This window comes from Mirounga angustirostris, unplaced genomic scaffold (genome assembly GCF_029215605.1).
Source record: "Mirounga angustirostris isolate CCGP_5_RB_7025 unplaced genomic scaffold, mMirAng1.0.hap1 SCAF_5, whole genome shotgun sequence".
Taxonomy (NCBI): Eukaryota; Metazoa; Chordata; class Mammalia; order Carnivora; family Phocidae; genus Mirounga; species Mirounga angustirostris.
The window spans coordinates 50813848-50836439 of record NW_026991713.1 but is presented as its reverse complement, the minus strand read 5'-3'; the positions used below and the strand labels follow the sequence as shown (position 1 = coordinate 50836439).

Below are 22592 nucleotides of genomic sequence, written 5' to 3'. Positions count from 1 at the left end.
ACAGACAACGTGTGCAGCTGGTAGAGAAGGATGGCTTTTCACATGTTGTTCTTCAGCAAGTTTGTAAGCTACCACGAGCACTGTTATTACAGAAGTGGGAAGATAAGGTGCATCCCTGTGAATAGGCTTAGACTGAGGTAATCGAGAGATTGGGGAGCATAAAATAATAAAATGAATTTTATAAGCAGGATATTAAAATCATGCTACTTAAATTATAAGGAATTTAAAGTGCATTAGGATCTCAGTCTCCTAGATAATTGATATGAAGCACATAATGAAATTTTCATCCCATTTCCCATTTGAAACTGTATCAAAGATGTGATTTGTTTAGACCAGAGCTGTCTAATAGAAATATAATACAAATAATGGAGTAATTAAATCGTAAGTCACTACAGTGAATTAGAAATAGCTGAGCAGTGGCAGAACTAAATCTCTTACCTACCTGCCCTGGATAAATGGCCATGCTTGATGGTATAAAGATATAAAGTGGTATAAAGGACTTCTTAGCTTAAAGTAGAAGTGATGTCCCCTAAATTCTCACTCATTTCTTATTGGGAGTATTCCTTTAATTTCTTCTCACCGTTTCCTATTGTAAACTGCTTTGTACAACTCTTCAAACTAGACATGTAGGAGAGAGGGATGGCCTTTTGATTCTGTCACATGACCAGCCCAGGCGATAAGGGGAAAGTTAGCTCCTGTTTAGAAAAAGAAAACAGAATGACTAATAAAGCTTTTGTTGGCGTAAGAAAAATTTTAAGGGTTTCAGTATTCTGCCTTTTGAGAAAGATTTTGGGATGCTCTTACTCATCATGCTCTTTGAATTGTAAAAATTATCTCAGTTCTTTTACAAGGTGCTATTTCAGGGTAGATTTATACTTAATATGTCCTTAATGAATTTGAATAAATTATTTGAATTACATTCAGATTACTAGAGAATATTTACTCACAAAGTCAGGCTGTTTGCTTCCAAAGGGAAAAATGGGCAGTCCTTAATTTTTGAATGGGTTGTCTTCCAGATCATGTGTAAGATGGTTGTTTGAATTTGGAAATGTTTACACTGTTTTTTAAGCTTAAGCTCCCAGGCTAGCCCATAGAAGCCTATTTAAAATTGTATCCTATTTTAGCACTGATAAAGCATTGGTTTAACTTTTGGGTCCTCAGTGCACTGGCTCGTCTTCTGTGGGAGTTGGATGAGGAAGCAAATTTATTTTTGACTTTTTATGTTTTCTTATACTTTTTCATTTTTTAAGAAAAATTTAAATTCAGTTAACATGTAGTGTATTATTAGTTTCAGAGGTAGAGTTCAGTGATTAATCAGTCTTATGCCCATTGCTCATGACATCACGTACCCTCCTTAATGTCTATGACGCAGTAACCCCCCCTCCCCTCCCCCCTCCCTTCCTCTCCGGCAACCTTTAGTTTGTTTCTTATGATTAAGAGTCTCCTATGGTTTGTCTCCGTCTCTGATTTTGTCTTGTTTTATTTTTCCCTCTCTTCCCCTATGATCCTCTGTTTTGTTTCTTAAATTCCACATATGAGTGAAATCATGTAATTGTCTTTCTCTGATTGACTTACTTCACTTAGCATAATACCTTTTAGTTCCTTCCATGTTGTTGCAAAGGGCAAGGTTTCTTTTTTTTGAAGGCTGAGTAGTATTCCATTGTGTGTGTGTGTGTGTGTGTGTGTATGTATATATATATACACATATATATACACCACATTTTTTTTATCCATTCATCTGTTGATGGACATCTGGGCTGGGCTCTTTCCATAGTTTGGCTATTGTGGACATTGCTGCTATAAACAGTGGGGTGCATGTGCCCCTTCAGATCACTACATTTGTATCTTTGGGGTAAATACCTAGTAGTGCAATTGCTGGGTCATAGAGTAGCTGTATTTTTACCTTCTTGAGGAACCTCCATACTGTTTTCCAGACTGGCTGCACCAGCTTGCATTCCCACCAACAGTGTAAGAGGGTTCCCCTTTCTCTCCATCCTCTCCAACATCTGTCATACTTTTTCATCTTTTAATTCTTGTTCTTATACTGACCTAAGCTTCCTGCTGTTTTGCTATAATCTTGACCAAACATCCAAGTGCTCAATACTTCAAATCTTTTTCTTTTTTTTAAATTGAGAGATAATCGGCATGTAACATTATATATTAGTTTTAATTGTACAACGTAATAATTTGATATATGTATATATCACAAAATGATTACAATAGTAAATTTAGTTAACACCCATTGCCACACGTAGTTATTTTTCTTGTGATGAGAAGTTTTTGGATCTACTGTCTTGGCAACTTTCAAATATGAAAGTGAAGTTAACTGTAGTCACCATGCTGTACATTACATCCCCAGGACTTACTCTTCTTATAACTGGAAGTTTGTACCTTTTGACCACCTTTACCTTTTTTTTTTTTTTTTTTTTTTAAGAGAGGGAGTGAGGGGGGGAGGGTTAGATGGAGAGGGGGAGAGAGAATCTTTTTTTTTTTTTTATGTTGTTCGTTACCATACATTACATCATGGGAGAGAGAATCTTAAGCAGGCTGACTCCACACCCAGCACTCATCTCAAAACCCTGAGCTGAGATCATGACTTGAGCTGAAATCAAGGGTCGGATGGTTAACCAGCTGAATCACCCAGGCACCCGCCACCCCTTTCCCTGTCTCTGGCAACCACCAGTATGTTCTTTATACCTATGAGTTTGGTTTTTTTAGATTCCACATATACGTGAGATCATACAGTGTTTGTCTTTTTTGTGACTTATTTCACTAAGCATAATGCCCTATAATAAAAGAGTAGGTCCATTTATTGGTTGCTCAGCAAGTATAAACATTTAGTCTTCTTAAGCATTTTTGACATTTTACAAGCGAGGGCTCTAGTGGAGGATTAGGTTAATCACTTTGTCCAAGGTTATAGGTCAGAGAGGGGAGTTAATTGAGTTAGGTTGTTGTTTGAACCCTAGCGGTATGTTTTGAAAGCTCATCCTCTAACCATTGTACTATACTGCGTTCCTCTTTTACATATCCTCTCCTTTATCAAATTTCAACTCCTTTTATTCCCTTAATTCAGTTACTTTTGGCCAAATGTTAGGGGAAATTATCTGATTAAATTCAAAATATTGTAGAATTCTGATAATAAAAATCATATGATTTTATGATAAAATTTGATAATATCATTATCTTTTAGTGAGGATTGAGTCAGTATGGAATCAGAGCTTGGCTCTGCCTCTCTAAATCATCCTTCATATTTATATGTATAGTAGTTGGGTTGCCTACATTTCTCATTTAGATTTTATGTCAGTAGTTCTTAACTTATACGGGCTGAGAACATTTGGGTGCTGTACCTATTACAAAGTGAGGACCTAACAAATTATTTGCCCCCCCCATTGTGTATTCTTTGCAACTGTATATTAATATTGCTGTGGTTAGAATACAAAAAATTATTCATGGTAGCATTTTGTCATGTTTTCTTGGTAAGTGAATACTAAGAATAGTATTGTGGGGATCTGACGGTCTTGATAAAAACGAAGAGGTCCTTTTACTTAAAAAATGGAGAACCATTGCTTTTAAAGCATGTTGTAAGGAAAATATACTGGTTATTTTAGAATTTGTTTTTAAGACATTCATAATAAATGTCGGGATCAGTTGTAATGTTCAAATGACTGTGACTGACTGGCTAACATTAAGTAAAAAGTCTAATCTTCTTAAGGTGATTGTACTTTTAAATACAAGATCTTTATTAACTTAGATTCTATCTCTGATAAATGAAAATTTTGGCAATTAGTAAAAAGTTCAGGCATTATAAAAATTTTTGGCAGGGAGCTTTGCCTTGGGGTCTTCCATTTCGTCTCATCCAAACTCACAGATTTTCCAAGAACTCTGTCCTTTCTTCCCACTAGCTCCAGGGCAGAGATAAATGAGGAATGGAGTAGTGACATACTGTGATATTTTGTGGAGTAGTGACAAACTGAGTACTGTTTATTTCATGTTAGGATTGAGAAAAGGAGAAAAAACTCAGATTTATTAATCTCCCTCCCACTCCCTCAGTATCTCTATGCATAGTCACAAAACATCCCATTTTACATTAGATTACTAGAATGCCCAAGATCACAAGTCATAAATGTTGGAGCTAACATTCCTTGCTCTGGTGATTTTTTTAAATTTTTTTTTTATTTTACCCCACTGCCTTTCAGTGTGAAGAGATACTTTTTATTCATCCAAGAAGTTAGATGTTAGGTGAAAAATCTGATATGATCCCAGGGTATGTTGTATTTTCTGTCCATTGTGTTCATATGGAAGCATGAGTTTTTTCTTAAAGTTCTGTATATTATAACCAACAACAACAAAATGTCATATTTAGCCTAGTTTACCACATGTCATAACTGCTTACATTTTGTTTTATCCGATGGTTTTGTTTTTGACTTAATGATGACATATTTAAATACCTCTATTTCCCAAGCGACTTTTCATGTCTGGTTTTTTTCCAGAGCTGTAAGTCAAGATGTAATTTTTTTTTTTTTTCAAGATGTAATTTTTAAGCCATTGGTTATAAAGCCAATGGTGGGAATTTCCTTTTAAGCTCCAAATTCAGTTTATGTTTGTTTTGATCATACTTCAGTCTCTCTGCTTTGTTTATACATATAATGCCCTTTTTCCTTTTAAGAGAAGTATACTTCTTGTCCCTCTTAGGAAAATGGAATGAGAACTATCATTTACATTTTTTTAGTACTATTCACCTTATCATTGCACTGTAGCTTTTCTCTCTCCAGTTTTTTTATCTGCATATTGTCTTTGTGTGACACAACATTAATTATCTCTAGTCATTTACAATGTTAAACACAGTACATTGTGATTGAGAGTGTTACTAAGTAGAAGAGAAGACCTCTTGTGTTTAATTGTATGGAAAATGCATTTTGCTTTTTTTTTTTTTTTTTTTGCATTTTGCTTTATTGGATTGCACTGGGGATAGGTTGTACAGTGTATCACAGATCCCTTTTGGAACTCCAGATTCTCATTTAGCAATATTCTTTCAGAACAGACCTTGTTATAATACAGTTCCACTTTATTCTTGGCAGTGTAAACCTTGAGGAAGTGTCAGAGACAGTCTCTAGTGTGTAACAGTTAATGTTTAAAATCTCTTAATACAGTGAGCTGTCACCATGTTTAATAAATTACAGTATTGCATTAGCATAAATTCGTTTGGGTGCCAAGTTATCTGTTGCACAGGTGCTTGGTATTATTTATAGGTTTGTATCTAACCTTTGTGGGTTGACTTGCTTTTATTTTTCTATTCACTTGTCACCATGCAGTAGCGTAATTCTTTAATTGGCATATGTGCAAAAAGGGTTTTTTAAGAAGAGATCTGTGAAAGTACTGAAAAAGCAGATCACTCAAACTTTTGGACCTTGCGCAGTACAATAGGATGAAGCTTCTGTAATTTAAGTAGATATATTGCTTTGTGTTTATTTGAATGTGTTATACTACCTTTCCTCTTAACATTGGCAAACTACAGGAGTGTCTTTTAGCTGACAAAATTAGATGGAGACAGCAGCCTAATTGTTACTTCTGGAGTTTTGAGCCATTAAGACCTGGGGGCGTGTATGTGGGGAGAGATTCATTATTAACTTTATATTTTGTCTTAGAGGAAGTTTTGGAATTTTCTTGAAGTGCAAAAGTCTTCTCTTGGATTAAACATGTTTTTTGAATGGGAACTTCGGTTTTAATTATTAGATTCAGTAATTGATAATTCTGTCAGATCTCGAGTTATGGATTCTCTATTAAGATATCAGAGTTCATTTTGGGAAGGAACAACTAGCATTAAAGTGTCTTAAATGTGAAGTATTTTGATATTTTCTTGATTTGCTAGTCATCTAGCTTTCAAATTTAGTAATGAATTTATTTTAAAGTCAGTCTTAAAATCCCTGGTCTATGAATTACTTCCAACTCAATAGTGAAGCGTATTAGAAAATAATTTTGAATATTTATGAAACATTTACTAGACATCAGCTCCTATGGCTGTTTTTCTGTATGCCAAGTTTCTGACATTTTAGTACAAAAGATAATTTAAAATCTTATTTGTAAATGTAAATTATATGCATTTTGAAAAATAAGACTAAATCAGCCAGGTCTTTCTGAAACAAAGCAAAACCAAAAAAAACCCCTTTGCATTACAGTAACTTTTTTAGTTTTTTTGCAAAGGAAGAGGAAGTTTTCTTTTTCAGGTTTTCGATTTGTTAAGAACTTAGGTTGAATTGGAAGGGAGAAAATGTTTTTTTCTTGTACATTATTTAAAATTAGGGATTTTACCTAAGGTATTCTAGGTATTGAAGTGATCTTTTACTGATTCTCTTTTAGGATTTTTGCATCATCATCAAACATTTTTTAATACTTTTCTCCTCCAGCATTTTATAATGAAAAATTTGAAATTGGAAATTGAAAGAGTTGTGCTGTGAGCACTCATATACCCACACCTAAACTCTACAGTTAACATTTTGTGTATTTGCTTTATTATATATCTTCTATATATTTCTTATCCTATATCCTATTATATATCTTATCTGTCCATCCATCATTCTGTCTTTTTTTTTTTTTTAAAAGATTTTATTTATTTGAGAGAGAGAGAATGAGAGACAGAGAGCGTGAGAGGGAGGAGGGTCAGAGGGAGAAGCAGACTCCCCGCTGAGCAGGGAGCCCGATGCGGGACTTGATCCCGGGACTCCAGGATCATGACCTGAGCCGAAGGCAGTCGCTTAACCAACTGAGCCACCCAGGCGCCCCATCATTCTGTCTTTTTAAAAAATGTACTTCAGAGTAAGTTGAAAACATTAAGATACTTAATCTTTACCTATGTCATGCATATTGTTAGCTAGAGTGAGGGTTGTGCTTTGTTTGTTTTTTTTTGGTAAAATTTATATACAGTCAGATGTACCAATCTTTAATGTACCGTCAGATGAGTTTTGACAAATGCATCCAGCTGTGCAACTTAAATCCCTACAGATACAGACCATAGCCTTCACCTCCAAAAATTTCCTCATGCCATATCAATAGTCTTAATCATTGTTCTGATTTTTTCACCATAGATTAGTTTTGGTTGTTCTAAAACTTCATATAAGTGGATTCATAGAGTATTCTTTTGTGAGGCTTTTTTCACTCAGCATATTTTTGAGATTCGTCATTGTTGCATTTTCAAGTAGTTCATTCCATTTTGTTACTCTTAATTTGTTTTTAAGGCTCAAAAATATTTTAGGCAGAAATTATCCCTTTCTGAATTCTTGAAGCACTTGATTTACGTTATATATCATAGCTACTCGTTTATCTTCACTAAGTCTTTAAGCACTGTGTTCTCATAACATGGTTTATAGAATATGCTCAATAAATACTTGGTGAACAGTCTATGGTTAGAAGTCTTTCTTATGGCTTTTGTTACAGAGATCCCAAACTTGGGGTACAATTATAATGTGAAATTGGTGCTTGGATAAAGACAAGAAATCCCATTTACAGTCTGTTATCTCCCACCCCCATGAAATCTTCATTTTTATAGTGAGCAAATAAGAGATTTTCAAGTGATGACAAAGTTGAAAGAGACCATAATTGTTCTTTATAATAGAGAGATGAAAAATAAGAACCAAACAAATAAGTCTGTTGTCAACTTAATTATGTTTTGATCTTTTACTTTCTTGGACACATTATTTTATTCTTAATACTATCATTACCACATTTAAAGCCCCTTTGATTTTATAAAATCATGGTGTATGTCTGTTATTCGTTAAGAATAGCTTTTTTTAGAACCAGCACACATTGTTGCCTTCCTTAAAACAGGGCAGGTGAAAAGTTGAGATTCCTATAGGATCTGAGAAGTGGAGAAGCTTTTGAGGTTTTGCCCTCCTTCCTTTCTTCACTTGTTATCCCCATCTAGGTTTGTACTCTGTAAATCCAGATAGATAGGTGGGTTAAAATGGAAAAGTTATTTATGGGTAGAGGAAGGGTGGTACAAGAGTTTACCTTAGGCAAGTTTCGTAGTAGCCAGTTTTTGTGAAAACTTTGTTTTGATTGCTGATTTAATATCAATATTCATAGTAATTTATTAAGTATACTTAACGTAAACTGTTCCTGTCTTTTAGAATGACTATGTATTTAATAGAGCTATGAAACAATTGGAGAACGTTCAGAGAACAAATGGGCAATGGACTATGTTGCAAAAGAATGTGCTGCCTTGTTAACCCTGTCCATTTTTAGATCAGTCCGGCTGATGGTGAAATGCAGAAGTGTTTGCTACATACACAGGTGCAGTGTTCTGCAGCTGTTGGAAATATTTGCCCCCTATGCCCCATTTCTTCACATATAATTATGCTCTGTTTAAGCCACTAAAGCTAGAAGATGGGATTTGAGAACTTGAATGTATGTTTACAAAGAGGTACAACTCGGAGACAATTGGTCATTTAGGTAGCTGAATTTCACTGTGCCTAGATGACTGGACGTTTCCAAAGACTAAAACCTAGCCTTAAGGTCATAGAATTTTAAAATTATGAGAGACTGGGGGCGCCTGGGAGGCTCAGTCATTAAGCATCTGCCTTTGGCTCAGGTCGTGATCCCAGGGTCTTGGGATTGAGCCCCACGTCGGGCTCCCTGTTCCGCGGGAAGCTTGCTTCTCCCTCTCCTACTCCTGCTTGTGTTCCCTCTCTCACTGTGTCTCTGTCAAATAAATAAATAAAATCTTTAAAAAAAAATTACGAGAGACTGACTTTGAAAGTGCATGTCTACAGTTACCGCTCCCCAGATTGAACTTCTTGAGGACACAAGGCTTATATATTTTCATTTTTAATCTCCTACAACTAACTAATCTCTGTCTGGCACATAGTAGGTACTTGATATATGTTTGTGAATATCTTTTGTTGAAAGGTGAAGCCAAATTGTTGTTTAGATGTAGTACTAAATCAGAAAATTATGACCTTTTTTCTTTTTAAACTGATGCCTTTTGAGAAATTTTATAGTAGTCTTATGAACAAAATGTCATGGCAGCAGAGAGAAGGGGAGTGACTAATGCTGCCCCTGGTGGTCATGGGTCACTTTATATTTTGATATATCACAGAAATCTTTGCCTGGACTGCAATTAGAGAACTTGGTTTTGAAGAGTTTTCCATATCTAAGAGATAACAGTGTATTCTCCAACAGCTGTGTCTTTTCCTTATCCTCATTTTGGGCCTTTTTTTCATGCATTACATCACAAGGAGATTAGAGTTTAATAATTCCATTTCTAGAGAAGAATGCTTTCCTTAAACTAAATAGAACAAATATTTTCTTTTCTGTAGTTGTTCTTTATATAATGAAAAGAATGTAGGCTTTGAAGTCAGGTGTAGGATCGAATCCCAGCTTTTAAAACTGTTTCCTGCAAGGAAGCAGCCTAACCTCACCATGCATCTGTTTTTCTGTCCATAAAAATGGAAGTAATACCTGCTTTAAAATAGTGGTAAAAGTTACCTCTTGAGTACATGGCATCAGTATTCCTGGAATCTACCAAGAGTTTAATAAATATAATTTCCTTTTTATTCTAAGGAAAAGGCTGTAGAGTAATCAGGATTATGGTAACCCTTTGGCATTGGTGAAGCTGTTATTCTAGGAGATTGCAGTATGCCTTCAAGCTGCTATTCATTCAGTATATATTTAGCATCAAATATCTGCAAGGCATTGAGATAAGTAGAGATTTTGCAGTCTTGTTGGGGGAGGAAACAAACAACAAATAGTTAAATTATAATATAAGTTAGCAGAGCTACTGATAGTAAATACATTGTGGTTCTGAGAAGGGGAAGGTCACAATGAGCTGCGGTGGTTAGGGATTCTTCATGACTGTAGCAGAGCTGCACGCAGGACCTTGAAGATAGAATGAAGAAGGACAAACATTCAGTCTTGAAGACCAGAAGGATTGAAGGCTCAGTGTCTTCCTGGCAGAACTTTTTTTTGGCTTTATTGAAATGTAATTGACATATAACAGTGTGTAAGTTTAAGGTATACAGTGTGTTGATTTGATACATTTATGTATTGCAAAAATGATTACTACCATAGCATTAGCTAACACCTCCATCCTGTCACATAATTACCACTTTTTGTGTGTGTTGAGAACTTTTAAGATCTACTCTCTTAGCAACTTTCAGTATTATTAGTTATAATCAACATGCTAGGCATTAGATCGCCAGAATTTGTTAATCTTTTTTTTTTTTTAAAGATTTTATTTATTTATTTGAGACAGAGAGAATGAGAGACAGAGAGCATGAGAGGGAGGAGGGTCAGAGGGAGAAGCAGACTCCCTGCCGAGCAGGGAGCCCGATGCGGGACTTGATCCTGGGACTCCAGGATCATGACCTGAGCCGAAGGCAGTTGCTTAACCAACTGAGCCACCCAGGCGCCCCCCGAATTTGTTAATCTTATAACTGGAAATTTATATCCTTAGTAGTTCCCTGTTTCTCCCACTGCCCAGCCCCTAGTAACCACCATTCTACTTTTCTGGGTTTGGCTTTTTTGGATTACACATATAAATGATATCATACAGTATTTGTCTTTGTCAGACTTGATTTTACTTAGCATAATGCTGTGAAGATGCATCCATGTCACAGTGGCAGGATTCTTTCTTTCTCCTGGCTGAGTAATATTCCATTGTGCGTGTGTACGTACACACACACACTCTGCATCTTCTTTATCCATTCATCCGTTGATGGGCAGTTAGGTTGTTGGCATATCTTGGCTGTTGTGAAGAATGCTGTAGTGAACATGGGGGTGCAGATATCTCCTCAAGATCCTGTTTTCATTTTCTTTGGTTATATATACCCAGAAGTGGGATTAGCTGGATTATATGATGGTTCTATTTAATTTTGGGGGGAACCTCTGTACTGTTTTCCAAAGTAGCTGCATCAGTTACATCCCAGCAACAGTGCACAAGAATTCTCTTTTCTTTCTACCTCTACCAATACTTGTTACCTCATCTTTTTGAGGGTAGCCATTCTAACAGGTGTGAGGTGATATCTCACTGTGATTTTAATTTGCATTTCCCTGATGATTAGTGATGTTGAGCACCTATTCATGTACCAAAAAATGTCTATTCAGTTCCTCCTGGCAGAATATTTTATATACTGATTGATAATTGATGATAGTTTCAGGTATTCAGAACAGAAGAATGTCGAGGCTGACTGAAATTGGAGTCCGTTTTCTCAAGAAAGCAAGAGGAAAGCACCCTGAATGTGCTGTTTCCTCAGTTTTCCTGAGTCATGAACAGCAGATCATTTATTTTCTAAATGCTTAGGATTCTTAAACTTAATTGAGAGACTGGCCTGAACCCTTATTATATGGGCTTTTCTTTTTTAAAGCATAAGCTGAATAAAATGAATTCTGTGAGATTTCTTGCTCAGAGTAATATATTAAGAGTCTCCAAGGTCCCTACATTATCTGTACCTACTGACTCCTTTAAATAATCTTACTGGTTTGACTTCATTTCTTGCTGTTTGCCCTCTCCACTCTGGTACATTTCCAGGAATAATATGGCAAGCATGCTACCACTTCAAAGCCTGTATACTTCTTGTTCTTTCAGTCTGTAAACGTCTTCTTTCTGATATCCACATGGCTTGTTACCTATGTTCCTTCAGGTTTCTCTTCAAATGCAGTCTTCTTAGTATGGCCTCTGACCATCTTAATACTGCTTTCCTCCCTCACGTCAAGCACCTTTCCTGCTGTTTTACCTCCAAAGCGCTTAGAATCATTTGCCATACTGTATATTTTTACTTTTATTTTTTTTTTTTAAGATTTTATTTATTTGACAGAGACAGTGAGGGCAGGAACACAAGCAGGGGGAGTGGGAGAGGGAGAAGCAGGCCTCCCGCCGAGCAGGGAGCAGGGAGCCCGATGCGGGGCTCGATCCCAGGACCTGGGATCATGACCTGAGCCGAAGGCAGACGCTTAACGACTAAGCCACCCAGGTGCCCCATACCGTATATTTTTAAAATGTATTTGTACCTGTCTCTTTTGACCTAAGCTCCTTGAGGAAAGGAGTTTTTAAAATTTTATTTACTGTCACATTTCCAGTGCCTAGCACAAAGTCCTCAATAATTATTAAATGAAAAGCTTTTTTTTTTTTTGAATTGTGAAAGAACTTTGGGCACCACAGGCTTTTCTTCTTTTTACTGCCATTGAGTGAGCAAAATGGAGCCTTTCTGAGGAAAATAGCAATTTATTTGATCAACATTAAACATATGTTTGTGAATAATTTGTAGGTTGATATACTTCATTTTTTCCTTTTTATCTGGGCATTCATAATGGCTAATGAATTTGATCTCAGTGTAAGAGAATGAAGAAAAGTTAAAGGATCAGTAAAACTATTAACATTTTTGGAATTGATGTGAAAGAGAGGTTTGGAGAAGGAGAGTCAACTGTGTGTCTAAGGACATAGAGTATCACAAGGTTACAATTACTTCCTTGAAGAAAAATCTGATGGGAGATCATTTGATGATTTTGGGGGATCTAGTAGTATAATTAAAGAAACGTTTTTAGCAATTTGATTTTTACAGTCATTAGGGTAGCTTAAAGGGAAGAGAAGTCAAAATATGAAGGACATTTACAAAGAAAAGTTTGGTATATTTGAGGTTTGACATAATCTGAATAAGAAAATTGAAGGAGAAATGGTGAAACCAGGAGGCTTTGAGGAAAAAAAAGAGAAGCTCTTGGGGGTGTAGGATATAAAGGAGGACAGTACTAGGTCTGAAATGGCTTCAAGGTTGTGCCGATTAGGGGACAGAAGAGGAAGATTTGAAATATCAGTGTGGCATTATCGTTGCTTTAGGATGAGGGGTAAGAACTATAATTTACTCTTAGGTCCATGCCTAGAAAAGAGGCTTGTAGATGAGGTGGCACTTTTTTGCTGTGGGATGCTTTTGGAATATGGTTTCTTTTCTATAAATGCCCAATTGGCGGCAGGGGTGGGGTAGGGGGGGAAGAATATTTTCACTAGGGGTGGCAGTATGTGTGGTTTCCGTTAAATATTGTAGGCAGTTTGGATGAAATAAAAGACACTGGCAGTGGTGTTTGAAATACTGAAGCGATTTGGGGAACAAAAATTAGATGTATAAAGATGCTGCTTTTAGGGGTGCATGAGTGGCTCATTCGGTTGAGTATAAGACTCTTGATATTGGGGTTGTGAGTTTAAAGCTGCACGTTGGGTGTAGAGATCACTTAAAAATAAAAAAGAATCTTTAGAAAAAAGATGCTTTTAGAAATGAGGGCCTTGGTTTTTTTTTAAATTGCTGTTTTTAGATGGAGTTTCCTTTATAAAACTTAATCTCAGGGCTACTTGTTAACTCAATAGGTCTGTTAATTTAATAGGTGACAGTTGTGGTTCTAGGTAGTTTTGTTATAAGCATCTTTGTAGCGAGCATTTTGATAATAAGGTAATTTTACCATAAAAGATAAATAACTGGTTGACAGTTTGGTTTGACAGTTTAGTTTCATTTCTCCATTGACCCAGTAGTCCCATTTTTATGTTATCTAAATCTTAGCCAGCCCTCATCATGGTCTGTACAGTGGTGCAGAATTTTGAACCCATGTTTCCCATAAACTGGAATGTCTATCAGCAGATATGTGACAATATGCCAAGAAGAAACAACGGCATAAAAGGCTTTCACAACACAATACGAAGCTTATTTACAAATATGCATCCTAGTATTTATGAACTGATACCTCTCTTAATGAAGGAAGATGTTTTAGCGTAAAAAAAGTGCAATGCTGAACGAGGAGACAAATCAACAAGGAAAAAAACTGTATAATACTATGAACAAAAGGCTTTGAAGACAAGTGCTTAGGTACAGTCCACACAATGAAATTAGTTATTTGCACAGTATTGCCATGAATCTACACTATACATTTTGATGTATTCAAATATTTTGTAATTCGTAATAAAGTCCTTTTAACTTTTTATTCATCGCACATGTTTCATTATGTCCTTTTTAATGTGTCCTTCTATTTTTTGTGATTTTATAGCCAATTAGTTATGCTGTGAAATGCTAGTGGTTGTCATAGGAAATTGGGGAACAGTTTTTTTTAACATAAGGTGTGTAGGATGGAAAGTATATTACTGGCATTTAAGATACACTATCGGGTATCTCAGCCTGTTAGACAAGAGGCAGAAATCTAGAAGGATACAAAGGGCAGAGCATTCTTTCAGCAGAATAATTGTTCTGCTCTATAGCTTTCTTTGTTATCCTGTCCCCTTCCCTTCCCAGTTGCTTTGAATGTACCCTTCTCAGCCTTCTGCAGTGTTAACACACGGGGTAGAATAAAGAAATGTGGATTTAACCTAGATAGCACAACCAGAACTTTTTGAGCACTAACTATATGTATAGTACTATGCCTGGCTCCAGGCACACAAATATGAGTGACACATGGTCTCTGTCGTGAGAAATTCACAGTAGGACAGTCTAGTGGGAGAACATCCACAATCTATAGTAATACTTTCTTAGAGATACATGTAGAATTAGTGTTTCATTTAATATTCTTGACAAAAAATGATTTTGTATACTGTCAAAAAAATAAGGCTATCATGGCTTTTCTTCATAGACATTAAAACCTGTTTTTTAGAATTGCAGGTTTTAATATTTTTTAGAGTTATTCTTATAAAGAGCAAATAAAATACTTGTTCTTCTGGGATCGTGTGACCAGTTTATTTTAAATAGATTGACAAGTCATTTTCTGTAATATATTGAACTAAATACAGCTTTATTTTAAATTGTTCAAATTTTACATTAATAAAAATGTTATTAAAAAGTATCTTCAGTACAAGCCTGTTGTGATTCATAACATTTTATTTAATCTTTAAGCTATATTTTTTCTTCTTCCTAGTCCCCTACTAGGTACTTTTGATCTTCTATCATTCAAAAATTTTTCTTTTCCAGCAGTAAAATCCTGTTACTCTAGAAAAATGTCTAAAAATCCATTAGCAAAATCCCTTTAGATGATCGCAGGATACATTTTTCCTTGCTTTTTTTTGTACCTTGTTAAACTGGTCTCACACATGAAACTTTCTTAGAATCAGGCAGTTCCTGGTTCCTATGGGACTTCCTGTTTTCTCAAATAAAAATAGAAAAGCACCTCAGAAAAGAAACCTGGTCAGTGTGAACTACTTTGTAGGCTCAGTTAGTCTTAGTTGTGACCTGGATTTATAGATATCCAGGTATCTGAAAGCTCTGAATATTTTTGCATGTAATTTTCAAATAGATGATAAGGAGGAGATTCTAAATAACTATGAGAGATACTACGTGTTTAGCCATAAACTTGTTTGTATCTTTTTTAGGGGAGTTGGGTATAGGGAAGTTGGATGGAAAGTGCTAAATCCTTTTTAAAATACATATTGGCAATACAAAATTATTTAATATTGAGACATATCTTAGCTACTTTGATCTGTATATTTGTTTCTTGCCACTTTTCCAGATGTTAGCAATGAGTAGGAAGTTTTTTTTAATCATTAGAAGTCAGAATTTTGAAAGAATTTAGTTTTAAAAATCATCTTGTAGATTTCCTTAAGTAGTAACTGCTTTTAATCTATATTTTGAAGAGAAAGCAAGTTTGGTAGAAGCAATGTAGTCAGTAACAGTAATAGGTAACATGTATTAAGTGGTTGACACTAAGCCAAACATTTTGTATGGTTTATCTCATTTAATCGTTACAACAGCTGTATAAGGTAGGTATCATTGTTACATCCTTCCTTTATAGGAGAGGAAACTACAACTTAGGGTAGCTAAGTAGATGTTAGTTCACGGTCATGCTGCTAGTAAGTGATGGACTTGGGACTTGAACCCAGACACTCAGACACCAGAGCAGCGCTCTCAAATATTAATAGAGAAAACCACAGATTCAGAATAAGAATGGTAAATATAGTAAGTCTCAAAAATTACTTTTGAGACTAACCTTTGTTATCATCAGTTTGTTTACACTTTGCATGTTTACATTCAGTTTTAGCAGAGTACATGCTGGCATTTCAGAGGGCTTGTTTAGGGGGAATTCTCATTCTCATCCTCAAATGATGCTAATAGTTCTCTTTTTTTCTTTCCTTGATAGTAAAAAACCCCTTTGATGAAACATTTGGAAAAATACAAGTAAGTAGAAGATCATAATACTGATATTTTGTCTCATGTTTTATATGATAAGATACTAGGATGACTGTCAACTAAAAAATGCTAATTTTACCAGTTCTTTTAAGCTGAAACAATTAATTTTCTTATTTTGAGTATTCTTTAATGATAATATAATTAAATCTGAAACAGATTTTTCTCCTAAGAGCTGAATTGCTTATCACTTTAAGGTAAAAATCAACTGCCAAGTGAAATGGTATTGGCATGTTATCTGGGGATCAGGTCTTAACCTTTAGAGGTATGCCTGTTTAAGTTGCTGGATATTCTGACAATTTTTGTCCTCTTTGCCCTCACGTTGTCTCTATGGATCTTTTGTTCATAGGCATACCTATTCAACCATCAGGAAGGCAAAGGATTTAGAAAGAAACATGATTCTTAGGCTACCTATTTATGATTTCTTTTTATTTAAAGGATCTATAATACTAATTTTAACCTAAATTTTACTCACCTGAAAATATTTTTCACTTACCATCATTATAGGCACTTCAAAGATTAAGGTATTGGAGCTTATATTATAATGCATAATTAGTTACTAATTTACTAAAGGAATTGACAGTAATATAGACCTGTATAGAAAACATTATTTGTTGTGCTTAAAGGATATGTAATAATGTGTAATCAAATCCATAGAATATTACTTTAGATTGTTAGAGTGGGATTTTGTATTGACTGTGTTAATGATATTCTGTTGTGATACTTGTTTTAAAAAAGGTTGATTTTATCAGTTATGATATTAAGTATAATGTTGCTGTTGGCATCATCATTTAAATCCATACAGTATACTCATTGCACATTGGAAATACAAGACCTTATTTTCTTCTATATAATTTTCCCCGTGGGAGAAACTGAAGTTCTGAACCTCTAAATAATAGTAATAATTGTAATGTAGATAATGGCAGTTCACTTATATTAAGTGCTTATTCTGTGCCAGGCATCATGCTAAGTGTTTAAAATCATTATTATCATTTAATGAGAGACTTAATATAAACAGTTGAACATTTCCTTGAGAAAATTGGCTGAGAATAGAAGAGGGAACTATTTAAAGGTGACAACATATGAGAGAATTTGGGAGAGTTGCCATACAGTTTGATTTTTATCCACCCAAGAACGAGAACTTTGCTTCAGAGAATGGTATGCCTTACTAAAAGAAAATCTGGACTTTACCAAAATAGACAGTTGAAAGGTAGCTATTTCATATTATAGTATAAAATCATTTTTGTTTAATGAAATATTACTTGAAAGCTTACTTTAAGTATGGATTCATTTGTAGATCTTTAAACTTGTTTTCAGGGTGATTAGGAAAGCCAGAGTGAGACACCTTTCAAGCTGAATGTTAGGAGACTGTTGGAAAAGCAGTCAGATTAGAAGACTGTAATGAAACTATTAGTCAATATAAGTTTCTATAAGAGTGTAACTTTAAAATTGATTTGTATGTTTTTCAGATTTATTTCTAGTTTAGCATATTGGTGCTAAAGGTAATTGAACCAAAGCCTTTCTTTTTCTTCCTCAAAATTGATCACATTAATAATATATTACATAAAAACTATCATAATTTAGTTGATCATGCACTTGAGACCCTTGTAATATATAGATGGTCATTTTGAATATTTTGGAATAATATTTTGCCATTGGAAAAATAATTTTTGAGAAAATTATAGTTCAGCTTTTTGGGTGCTTAAATTCTCTATGTGAGAATGTAACAGTGTGTATGTTTATTGTCTTATGGTATTCAGTTACATCTGATTAGATTTTGTTATTTTTTTCTACTTATCTAATCCAGTGTTAATATCTGTGAATCAGAAGATGAAGTTTATTCCCAGGCCTCTGATATTCATTAGAGATGTAATCACAGAGCACAGGTGTCAAATTTTTGGATTTAGTTTTGTTTTTGAAAGGGGAGTGGGAATGGGCGTGATCAGGACATATGAAAGAAAAGGAAATCGGTCTCTTTTCCAGATTAAGGGAGGAAATAAACTTCCAAACTCTTAGCTACTTTAATCCCAAAGCTTAATCAGATTTACCTTGCTTTTATGTATCGAGTCCACAAGCTTTACTATCATTAGAACTCTTTCTCATCCTATTATATTGAACATATTTATTAAAAATGATTTTGTGGTTTCATATATCACAAATGCATAGCTTTCAGAATCTGGCTTTCAGCCCCAGCAGTTACTTTTTGACGTCTGATGCTTACAGTTTGGATTTTTAAGCTTACACGAAGATAAGGTCTGGCTTGATTCAGAATCTGCTTGAGATAGCGTTGAGGGGGGAAACAAAGCTAAGCGTTGGAAGGCAAGTAGTCGGCTGAAAGAATGTCACTTGATCTCTATCAGCCATCTCCCGTAAAACCACGGACTCTGGTGGTTTGGGTAGTGGAACCTTTAACAGCATGAAAATAAAGGGATGAAGTTGCATGTCATTAGACACATAAATGTTAATTTCCCAACTTTTTATATCCCATTTTTATCCAGTATTACAGTTTTGTTTGACACATCAGGAAGAACGGAAATAATAAAGATATAGCTCCCTTAGTGAATCATGAATTAATTCCAAAGAATGTGATAAGCTTACCTCCTCTCCTAACTTACACTCGTCCATTGCTTGTGTTGGTCCTTCTTAATTGTGATTGCTCTAAAATTGTGGGTCTCATTGCCTTCAACTATTTGGCAGGGAGCTTAGACATTGAAATGGTCTCCTCTCTGGTTTTCTTTCGTATGTTCAGAGTATTATTCCTGATGCACAAGTCTGTTTTATTTTCCTCCTCCTAAATTTTTAAAATGAAGTCAAACTCTTTGTCTTGGTTCCTAGCAGTTGATTCCAAACTATTTTTCCAGTAGTGTGCTGAATCAAAGATGACTGTTTATGTAAGAAACATAACCAGTGCCTTTATGCCTTTGCTCATGCTGTTTCTTCTGCCTATAATACTAGTCAATTCTGTTCTTGTGAAGTCCAACTCAAATATTCTCTCTTCCATAAATGGATCTTCCTTTCCCTCTCTTTTCTGTATTTACATTATACTTTGTTTGCAGCTCTAGCACTTAAGTATGTTTTTTGCCCTTGAGAGCAGGAACCATCTTGTTTACTGGGCCTCTTGCTTTGCTGAGAATAGTTCTTAGCTCCTATTACTAGATACTCATTAAATGTTTGTTTTGCTTTAATGGTTCATAAATTTATACAGGACCATTTTGGGGACCTAGGAGAGGTTGAGGATCAAAGTGTCAATACTCATTCCCTTATTATGTGGTTGAATCAGATTAAGACAAAACATGAAGGGCAGCCTTGAAGTCTCATAAGAACAATATATATAAGTATGCATTGTGTAAAGGAGGATTAGGAGCATTGCTTTGGTGGTTGGGGGAGTTTGTTGTACAGAAGACCTTTTTTTAGCACTAACCTTAGTGCCAATTTCCCAGTCAATCCTCGAGAAAGTAAAATGTTTAGAGTGATGATTTAGATTTTTAGATTAAGGTTTTTTAAAAAATACGGTAGCCATTGTTTAAATGTGAATTTGTCTTCGGATTATGTAGCTTCTATGATTTTAAATTATTTACTGGTTTTTTTTTTAGTAAGATTATTTGGTACATGTTTTTGAATTGGATATTTTATAATTTCTTTTAATTTTAGGAAAGTAAGAAAAATCTTATGATGAACACTTTATACAAGCTTCATGATCGATTGGCACAGCTTGCAGGTAATTGTTTTAACATTGATAGTGTCTAAAAGTGTTTTGAAAATTAATTTGTATATGTAGCATGCTATATCAGTAGAAGGAGTTTTCCCAAGTCTTGTGTTATGTTTGCAGATTTTCTGTTTAGAAGTTTTTGTTACCTATACAAGAGTAGTTTTTATTTTTATAGATCTATTTAATCAAGGCCTTTTTCCTTCCTGCCCATATGTATTAGATGAAATATATATCATTCTAAAGTGAATCAAATTTCTTTATTGCATTAATAGTAATAAAAAATTTTGAAAGCTTACATATCAGTTGGATTTGGGTAAGCAGTAAATTAACTAAAACCCTAGATTAAATATAAAAGTGTAGATTTTCCTTTGCTGGTTGATTAGGTATCATTTCCTGGGATAAAGTAAATATATTCTAGAATTTTTTCCACTGATTCTTTGCATTTTCTTTATATTCTGCTCTTAGTAAGCCTTTTAACATCTCTAAGCTGTAGTAGCTTAGCTTTTTTTATTCTTAATTTCACATATAATCTAAAAGAAGAGATTTTGGATTATCTTCTTGTTAAAGAAGTTACAGAAAAGAAGAATGTAGTTTTCTAAACTTTTGTATGGAGCAGATCCTTTTGTGGAAATCAGAATACTGGTAGAAGGTAAATATGGAAGCTTTTTGGTTGAATGGAGGCATTTAGGATCCTTATAGTTCCCCATCCTCATATCAGTCTTTGGATTTTTTGGGGGGGGGGGCATCCTTAACTCTGGTCAGTTTTTTTATGCTCATAATTCTGTGTATATCACTAAAAGCCTTCTTTACATTGACTGACTGTCGTATTCATATACTGCAAGCTAATGACATTTATTTGGTATGCTGTAGTACCCAGAAATCGGTTAAGCATATACTCTCGCTAGGAATACCTGATGTTGCTATCACAGACTTCTATAGCTGTCTCTACAACATTGTTTTATGCAGTGTGCTAGATCAGCATAATCTGGGGTACTTTTAAAGATATAGATTCCTTCCTCTAGAGCAGGGGTCAGCAAACTTTTTTCTGTGAAAGAACCAGATAGTAAGTTTTTTGGGCTTTGTGTGCTAGACTTGTTTCTGTCAGAGTTACTAAATTCTGCCATTATAGCATGAAAGCAGCCATAGATGATACATAAATGAATGAGTATGGCTGTGTTCCAATAAAACTTCATTTATTAAAAAATCAGTGGTAGGGCCAATTTGGCTATAGGTCATGGTTTGCCGATCTCTGCTGTAGATTTGTGGAAACTGAATGTTGGAGAATGCATTATAAAGTTTGAAGACTTACTTGTTTATTTAATAGGTATTTCTTCCTTTTTTATGACTGTGACCATTAAAATCTGACTACTTGCACAAGGCTGATAAATAGGAATATGGCTACTTTTATAACAGAAAAATTTGCCAAGGAGTTTAACTATTACACTTTCATGTTAAAAATCATTTGAAGAGAAACAAGGCAGAAAGAACTTAAAAATGAAGTTCAATTTAAGGAAATTGATTTTTATAACCACAGATAACCTGAAAGAAAAGGCTTTGGATTCTCTTATAAATAGTTACAAGAAAGGGAAAATGTGGTTTTGGATGTACTGCATTTCTTTGTAGAAACCAGATCATAGCTAGAAGTTTCCAGTTTCCCTGTTGATCTGTGTTATAATAATTTTTAAGGCATGCACACACCTTGCTAAAGATAGGCATAGCCAGTATCTTTATACACAGAATGTACAATTTAATTCAAACTTATTTGAATCCTTGAGTTATTGGCTTTAGTAATAGATGTGTAAGTTACCACAATGAATTCTCCCCCTTGAAAAACAGTGAATCTCTGGAGGGCCTTCTGTGTGCCAAGATCTGTGGCTAGGCATCAGTGTGACATGGTTCCCACTCTGGGCAACGATGTAGTTGGAAATAGAAGACATGTTCCTATCTGGACTATTTAGAAATGCATTTAAAGATTGTGGTTTATGTAAAGATAATTGTTTGTTTATATTACCTACTGGATTTTTTATAGGAAATTAAATAGTGTTTATCTTCTTTCTTTATTGAATAATATAACCTATAATTGTGTAATTTGAAAATATTTTGATTAATCATGTTTATTTTCTTCTCTTTAACATAGTACTGATTCAAAATTAATAATATGCTAATCTTTCCAGGAGATCATGAATGTGGCAGTTCTAGTCAGAGAACACTTTCTGTCCAAGAGGCAGCTGCATATTTAAAAGTAAGCAGTACAATTAGAATTTTGATAGCTATATTCTTAAAGTTTATATAAATTATTACAGCTTATACAAAAGTACCACGGATTTGATTTCTTTAATTGTACTGTTACAAGCTTGGGCCTGTTGTTTGGTGTAGTGTGAGCAGATACAGAAAGCAGAATTACTCAACATGTTTTGTTTTAGTTCATTTTAGAACATTCTCTCATAGAATTAATTTGGAAAGGGTACAAACAACATTGGTGTGAGAGAAATTGAGATAGGTAAGTAGCATATAAGAGAGCAAGTAAGCATCTAACCATTGTCATTTATTTTAAATCTTCCATTCCAGATTAATGTCATCTCAGGGTACTAAAAGAATTTGCAGATGAATTTTCTAAACCACTGTATGTAATCTTTTAGGAAATACTATATGAAAGGAAGGGTACAGAAGATTAAGGTGGACCAGTGTTAAGTGTTAAGTGAGCAGGATTTTTTTTCTTTTTTAAGGCTGAATAATATTACACGTGC

General features: G+C 34.6%; 1 protein-coding gene across 3 annotated transcripts in view; it reads left to right on the top strand.

The window, feature by feature from the left end:
• Window positions 1–22592, top strand: part of LEMD3 (LEM domain containing 3) — a 68574-nt gene that overhangs the window by 11921 nt on the left and 34061 nt on the right. For 2 of the 3 annotated variants that reach the window (XM_045873032.3, XM_045873031.3), the window contains exons 2-4: window positions 16090–16127; window positions 19788–19854; window positions 22020–22087. In XM_045873032.3, the coding sequence (XP_045728988.2) occupies window positions 16090–16127; window positions 19788–19854; window positions 22020–22087 (173 nt within the window). The remainder of the gene's footprint in view (window positions 1–16089; window positions 16128–19787; window positions 19855–22019; window positions 22088–22592) is intronic. The other variant, XM_064590946.1, reaches the window with a different exon arrangement.